We start from the raw sequence: 7,821 nt of genomic DNA, 5'->3' as shown, positions 1-7,821 counted from the left end.
AATTTTGAAAACCATGTATCGCCTTCGTACCACTTCACAATTTTGTGCTTCTTTGTGTTGGTTTGTCACTGAAAACATCAAAGTTTGTGGATGTAAGGTGACAAAATGTGTCAAAGTTCAAGGGGTATGAATACTTTTTCAAGGCACTCTATATGCACCATATGATGCTGATGAGGAGCCCTGACATAACACTTTGACTGAAGAGAGGAACCTCTCCAACGTTTGAAGCGAATGAAACAAAAGCAATAACAAGTATGTTTTTATTGATTGATAACAAAGGTGTATAATAACCAGTCCAATGATAGCCATAGATATTCAAAGCAAAAATTATGTGGAAAGAGGAGCACACATCAACAGTAACACGTCCTGAAAATCACACTCTAATATATAAAAATAAAAGCTGCTGTAAAGCTGCACGACTAAACAATAATCCAATAATTGATCAAGTCTTCTTTTATATCTGCAGTGATGGAATTTCTGTTCTCCCTTAAAGCTCGCAAACACAAATACAGCTGTAACAGCTGGGACTGTGCCCTACATTATAAAGCTGTTGTTGTGAAATCACGCTACACAAATTAAGCTGAATTATAAAGAATTAAATTCATGATTGATTTAAACATGAGCAGATACACAGACACTGAAACCCTGACAGCAAAATTTGGTTCGTTCAAAGGTAATGCAGGAACTGGTATTCTGATTACACTGCTGTCTTAACTGTCACTCGAGGCCAAACGCTGGTATTTGACCTTTGACATTTTGGCCCTGTACAGGAGCACTCCACAGATCATGGCAACAGCAGCAAGAAGACATCCAGCGATGAAGACCAGGTTCAGGTTCAGGTTCAGGTTGTTCCCTGAAGACCACAAAAGATCATTTGTACCTCAGCATTGTTCACACTTTTAGTGCAACTCAAACAAAGCAGCTAATGTTAAGAAGCACTTTGTGTTTCCATACCTGCACTCATGCTGATGTCAGCTGACCTCTTCAAGCGCAGAGGACCCTGGGAAACGAAGTGCGTTGCAGTCTGGATGGCAGAGTCCCTCTTTCGGCGGTGGGAGTGGTGTTGATCGTTTGATGTGGAGTTGATGCATCCCTGTGAGCACCTGCTGTCGGGATTCCCTGCTTCACACATCATTACTGAACAGCTGATGTATACCTGAGGGAAACAGGACACACTGTCAGTATATCAGCAGACCTGCAGTTGCCCCTCTAGTGGAACAAGAGCAGAGCTGCAGTCAAACCTTTGCTTCTGCATCCCAGGCTACAAGAAGCACAAATATCACGGCCTGATTAAGTTCATATGTTTCTGCACAGTTTTCTGTTGTAATTTTGCCTCTGTACATTAGATTTCAAATGAAAACAAAGAAGGTGATTCAAGCAGTTTAATCGAAGGACTGCCTTAGTTGTTCAGGAATTACCAACAGGTTCTCATCCCAAAGCATAACATATTACACCATGTGACAATTCGTCGGTATGTTACGCTTTCGGAAACATCAGCAAACATGAGAACCATTTGGAATAAATCTACTTTCTCATCATTGTTATGTTACGCGTCGGGAATGAGAACTGTCTGGAATTACAGCCATTTTTATACATTTGCCACATATATAGAGTCTCAAAAGTAATTTGACTTTGACAAATAGTGGAAATAGTTTTCCACCAGAAGCACATAACAGAACTAAGCAAATTTTAAAAGAGCAACTAAAAATTAAATAAATACCTTTAATTGGGCATATTGATTGGTGCTTTTAGAAATCCAGTCAAATCCCACAGTTCTTTACCTGATCGTGCAAACCGATGAACTTGAAGGCCTCGATGCAGAATCTAAACTGTCTCTTGTTGTCGGTCTCATGGATCATCACAGTTGGGTCCACGGGGCACCTAATCAGAGCAGAGCACAAAGGAACACAGCTGCTGTGACTCCATGTCTTACAGTCAAAGCTGCTGCAGATGCAGAGACGTCACAGGGTTTCTACAGCATTTCATAATCAAAGAAAAGAGAAAACTTTGGTAAAACTCTGGTTTTCCTTCTTTTCTTTTATATATTGATCCAATGGTGGGTTTTCGTATCAAACTTGGCCAAATTATCAAATGTTGAGGTAACTGATGTGCCTTAAATAATATACACTTCACTTCCATCAGCACATCCATCATGGATGGATAAACAGTGCAGACAGAACGTGTTCTCATGCGTACCCGTCTTCAATGATGGAGTAGGTTGGTTGGTAATTGGGGTTGTCGTACGGTGAGGCTCTGCAGGACTCCACAAACATCTCGGTGCCGTTGACTATGGAGGAAGCGTCTATCTCCATGTAAATCTTCTGCCCTACGTCGTACTCCAGAGGGTACGAACTCGGATCAATGATGCTTCTGAACTGGTTGTCGGGGTAAAACTCAAACTGGTAGGTGAACGTGCCGAAGCCTTTATCAAACACTTCCACATTCTTCCTGTGTGCCGTGAAGCCCAGTGACACGTTCCCCTTTTTGGGATACTGACAGTAGAACTCTACTTCCAGGTTATGCTTCCTGGTGATCAGAGCACTGCTGTCATCCACTGTGGTGATTTCATTCTTGAAAATGAGATGTTCCTCATCTTCCTGCAGAGTCAAACATCACTCTGTCAGTCCTCGTTCTCATATCTAAACCAACAACAACAGAATAGACACAAATGAGCTGTGGTTACCTCGATCTGAGTGCCACAAGCATTGAGAGGGATGACGCCGATGATGTGAGTGCTGTTGGAGTATCTCTCCAGGCTGCAGAGGGTGTTGCTGGGCTCACTGAGACGCAGCTGATCCTCACGGAGTCCACGGAGGGACGATTTCTCAACCTCTACTCTCATTTCAGACTCAGAGCAGGTCACCTTGGTTTTAACTGAAACAAGTTAAAAACATACAAAATATGTTATGAGATAAAAAAACATACAGACTCATAATTTAACGTATGATACCCATTCAAAGGGCTGTTCATTAAGACGAGCCTAATGCAGTCCAACACAACAGATTTAAAGATTTTCAGTTTATTTAAAAGTTGCCAGAAATTTGTAAAAAATTTTCCAAATCCCAATTTCAAAAAGTTGGGATGCAGTGAAGTCTAAAAAACCCATTATTGAGAATAGAAAATAGAAAATATGTCAAAAAATTTGACATATTTTCTGTTTTTATTTTTATTTTATATTTATTTAATTTTATTATTTTTTTCATTTTTTTAAAAAAAATTTGATATTAGAGAACTTTAGACTCACTTTCCTCCGTTCCAACTTTCAAAATAACACACCTCATCTCGGACTGATAGGCGCCAGACCTGAAGAGACATTAGTGAACAATGATAGGTTGACTTAACGTGTGAATTAAATAATTCCCTTTCTATTTTTTCTTCAAACACTCTTGAGACTGTAAGGCTTAAATCAAATGAGGAGAGCTTCATTATCTAATTTGTTCATAGTGGCATTATTTATTTCAAAAGCACATTTATTTAAACTTCTGAGGCCTAGACAGAAAATAAGATTTTTTTTAAAGCACTAAAAACAATAAAAAGTCACTTACTGTGAACTCGGGGTGCCGTGGTTATGAGAGTGGGTATTGCCTGGAAAACTGGTCACTGCTGACCTGAAAAACCCACAAAGAGTCAAATCATGACTTTCCTCTCCCAAACTAATTCTGTCTTTAAAGGAATGAAACTGAGGCTAACCCTGTCGCCGATTCAACAGCAAAGCACACTGGGAAATAATCCCCCAGATCGCTGGAGAACGGCGTCCACCGAAGCACAAACTCATTATGTGCGGTTCTGTGCTTGGTCATATTCATTGGCCCACTCATGATGATATCTTGTATTCTGTAAGAAAACAGCAGAAGGAAACAAGGATTTGCTCTTTCATGCTGATCTGAGCTTTCCTGCTGAAGTGATAATAATGTTTCGCTGCCATCAGGCCTCCTCAATCAAGCTTTGTCTCACTCACGCTGCATATGAAGCCTGTGCTTTGATTCTGATCTCCACCTCTTTGTTGACCTCTGCGTGAATGCGCTGTCCGTGTGCAGGTGTTGGGTGCACAAACTGGGGCAAGTATAGTCCCTCCTGGCATGAAGGAGCAGGTGGATCCACTGGAGTACAGTTAGAATAGTAACAAATAAGCATCCATTAACAAAAAAGGAAGAAGCAGCCGTCTGCACGGCAAACGTTTAAGGCTTTAAACAAACGTGAAGTGTGGTTTGATTCTTGGGCTGCTGAAGAATTCAGTGCAAACAGGTAAAACTAATATTAAGATTTTAAGATAAACTGTGGGTCACGTAAGTAAATGAGTACATTTTACAACTTATTTGGGAAAAAATAATAAATGTAACAAATAAACACAATAAGAAGAATACACACTTAAAATGATTTTAAAAAATATAAATGTAGGTAACTGAATATATAAAAAGTCTTAAAGGTCTGTTGTGATCAGCTGTTTCTACCACAAACTCAAGTCTTAAATCAGTGGCTGTCTTCATGTGCAGAGTCATGAAAGCAGCAACATGCTGAGAACAGTGCAGGCTGGAGTGTGCAGCATCATCACATCATGAAACACTGAGACAAAACTGGGCCTTACCAAGGAAAGAGAACTGCAACGGTAGTTTACTGAGGGGAGGAGAGGTCGCCTGCAGCGGTCTCCCCGTAGACCACCACCATGGTGCAGCTGTAGATGTAGTGGGAGCAGCTGTAGTTGTAGTGGGTGCAGCTGTTGTAGTTGTCCACCACCACCATGATGTGGTAGTGGGTGCGGCTGTAGTTGACCCCCACCACCACCATGGTGCAGTTGTAGTTGTAGTGGGTGGAGCTGTAGTTGTAGTGGGTGCGGCTGTTGTAGTTGTCCACCACCACCATGATGTGGTGGTGGGGGGGTATGTAGTTGTTGGATATGAGACCCATCGTTTCCGTCTTGCAGACAGAGGAGACCTGGAGGACTGGGATCCATCAGAGTAGCTCAGACTGATGTGTCCTTGTGGGAAATCCTCCACCACCAACTCAAATGCATTCACCAACGGGTCAGCATTAGTGTATTGGTAGTGTAACGTGCAGGAGTCCTAACAATGAGAACATTTTGTAGTTAAAAGAGGCAAAACATGAATCAGTTATTGTACAGTGGATTAGAACATCAGCTAACCTGGTCTAAGTGGAAGCCTGAATGTTGCGTGCAGCCGTAGCACTCCGCACTTCCTGGATTTCCATATCTGCATCTGACTTTGTCTCCATCAGGATCAAATGACATCAGCTTGTAAGTCCGTGGACAGTTTTCAGGAACTCTTTAATAAACACATTAACAAAGTCTCTCTCAGTGTCTCACACAGGACCATGAGTCATTCACTAGCATGATTATCTTGTATAGAAAAATGATCAAAAAGGCAGAAAGAAAAATATGTTCATTGAGAAAGCTGAAGGAAAAATAACCTTACAAAGTAGTTATACAGCAACTGGTAGAGTTCTCATTAATAAACATTTACAGTACAAATTAAATTAATAATCAAATGAAAAATATGATTATTTTATTCGATAAAAAGTTAATTAAAACAAATGAGTTTATTGTTTCCCTTTTTGAGATAATCAGGTTTTGCCACAGGATGATGACATTTTGAAATTCTGCAGATTTCAGTTCAGAGGCTAATAGTTTAAATCAGTTTCAGGAAGCTTACCTGAGGAAAGGTAGGATGGCAGTTTCTGGTGCTCTGTTTGGTTTTCCAGTGTCGGATCTTTCTCCCAAATCCACAAGCGTGTTCAAGTACCATGAATGGCCCCAGTAATAGGTACGTGTGGGGATCCAGCAGCAGCTTGTTGCCCTGGTATGTTTGGAAATAACACAGTAATTCACCCACCAAGCTCTTGTTTTATGATGATATTAGATTTAATGACTGTGGTGACTTTAGATCAATAACTAACATCAATAATTACACATAATGCAGCACATCAACATTATCATCATACTTCAACTAAAAACATGCTCACCGCATTTCAAAAGGTCTGTTGGTTGGGAGGACACGCGTGGTGACAGTTTCAGCTTCACACCATTGTCTGTTATACTGTGGAGTATTGGTGCTGCTGTCCAGTCTGCTTCTCTGACTTGTGGAGACATAGCCACAGTATCCACTGGAACAATACCAGTAGAGGGTGTCATAACAGCTTTCATAGGTGTCTCTGTCCCGAATTTCCACCTGTGGAAAACATCATATAAGCAACTCAGTCAGATTCTCACCAGTTATTTTAGTTTATCACTCCATGTTATCTGCAAGAAGAAGGTTCTGTATCTGTTTTTGATCACGTGATCACACTTTTAACACCATCAATAACAAATGTAGATCATGGAAGCCACATCTGCAGCCATTGATTAGTCAAGGCAGTCTGGATTTAGAGGTGAAGAAAGGGAAACACACAATACTAATACTACTAATAATAATAATCAATGATACATTTTTTGATGAACATTTTTCAGTAAGATCTATTTGACACCTGACTTTTAATAGTTTTATTCAACAGTTTTTAAAAATAATAAAGTTTGCCATTTGTTTAAACTTTTATAAAAGACAACATGTGCACTAGTGCATTTAAAAAAAAAATTATATATTTAAAAATGTATGGATAAGTTAAGAAGCAACACTTTTTACATTTTTTAATTTCATTTTCTGATCATTCTATCTGAATAATCCGACCTGTCCACAGATGATACAAGAAATAATAAAACCATAAGAATAATCAGTGTGAAAAGATGAGGAGATTCATGCTCTGTCACAGCTTCACTTATTATCTGTCATTAATATTAAGTACAGTTAAACGTTGTGTATCTCACATTAAATGAGCCATCAGGGTTTCTTCCTTTGTAGGTGTAGGTCGTGGTTCCCCCAAAGTAATGAGAAGCTGACACCAGTGAGACCAGGAGCAGCTGAAGCAGGAGCATCAGTGTGGAAGCCATGATCCTCCAATCCCAACTCTGTCTGCGGAGATGCTGCTCACATCCACCTGCAGCATCTTTATATACGAAGCAGGGCACAGTCCTGTCAAGTCTAGTGGCATGCACGCTATGTGAGAGAACAATAAGACAGCTGCAAAACTGGTCTGAACAGGAAAACACGCCTGTTTAAAAATATATATACTGTAAATGAGGTGAGCTCATCAGAGTAAATGAAACCCAACTTCTCTTATTTCTGGCACACAGACAGTGTCATTATTATCCCGTAAACATAAGGTTACGCCTGAAAAATCAGTTTAATGCACATGATAGTTTCTACTTTGCTTCTTTTGAAGACAGTTTTAAAATCTCACAGGACTTACATTCACATAAGCAGCACATGTTTACAACAAAGAATTATATTTAGATTCTGTCCGATCATACATATAGACTGCAAGCCTGCATATTCTGAAACTTTTCTTAATATTCTTGAGGAAGACGTTTTGAGAACTATTTGGCTTTTAAGATAAGATAACCTTTATTTATAACTGTAATCACTGAAGCTGAGGCATACTGTATTTGAACACCATGTGAGAACTTATCTTTTATTTGCTTTTTCAAAACTTTTCATTGGCACAGTTGATATTTAAAAATATTTTTATTCTGAAATAATTTATGCACCAGCTTTTCAAATGATGCAACATTAAAGTTTGAAGATTATAGATATTAAAGCTGGTGAAGCCCATTACACGACTGAGGTTTAAATGTTGTTTTGTCACCCTGACAAACTCTAACTCTACATATGATGTGTAAGCATGTTTGCAAAATCCCTTCTGCAGCTCTACATGTCAGTCTGAATAATCCAATTCAATCATAGTGCTGAACTGATACTTTTGACCCTTATTACA

At 39.5% G+C, this 7,821-nt stretch overlaps 1 protein-coding gene across 1 annotated transcript; it reads right to left on the bottom strand.

Moving 5' to 3' along the window:
* Window positions 1-246: 246 nt before the first annotated feature.
* LOC116323393 lies at window positions 247-6,968 on the bottom strand. The gene is made up of 14 exons (XM_039617781.1): window positions 6,815-6,968; window positions 5,977-6,182; window positions 5,667-5,810; window positions 5,141-5,279; window positions 4,586-5,060; window positions 3,959-4,100; window positions 3,691-3,834; window positions 3,546-3,608; window positions 3,245-3,303; window positions 2,684-2,874; window positions 2,197-2,597; window positions 1,782-1,881; window positions 955-1,156; window positions 247-853 (listed from the first exon to the last, which is right to left on the bottom strand). The coding sequence occupies exons 1-14, from the start codon at window positions 6,935-6,937 to the stop codon at window positions 711-713; spliced, it is 2,532 nt and encodes an 843-aa protein (XP_039473715.1). The 5' UTR covers window positions 6,938-6,968; the 3' UTR covers window positions 247-710.
* Between the last annotated feature and the right edge of the window lie 853 nt (window positions 6,969-7,821).

The sequence above is a fragment of the Oreochromis aureus genome, linkage group 9 (assembly GCF_013358895.1).
Source record: "Oreochromis aureus strain Israel breed Guangdong linkage group 9, ZZ_aureus, whole genome shotgun sequence".
Taxonomy (NCBI): domain Eukaryota; kingdom Metazoa; phylum Chordata; class Actinopteri; order Cichliformes; family Cichlidae; genus Oreochromis; species Oreochromis aureus.
This window is presented reverse-complemented; position numbering and strand designations above follow the sequence as displayed.

Bases quoted from the DNA above. Each gene is read 5' to 3' on its own strand.
- LOC116323393 (XM_039617781.1), bottom strand. From the start codon at position 6,937: ATGGCTTCCACACTGATGCTCCTGCTTCAGCTGCTCCTGGTCTCACTG. The intron at 4,101-4,585 runs GTAAGGCCCAGT...ACTGTACTCCAG, and splicing joins GTTGCAGTTCTCTTTCCTTG to TGGATCCACCTGCTCCTTCA. The intron at 2,875-3,244 runs GTGAGTCTAAAG...AACTTGTTTCAG, and splicing joins GAAAGTTGGAACGGAGGAAA to TTAAAACCAAGGTGACCTGC.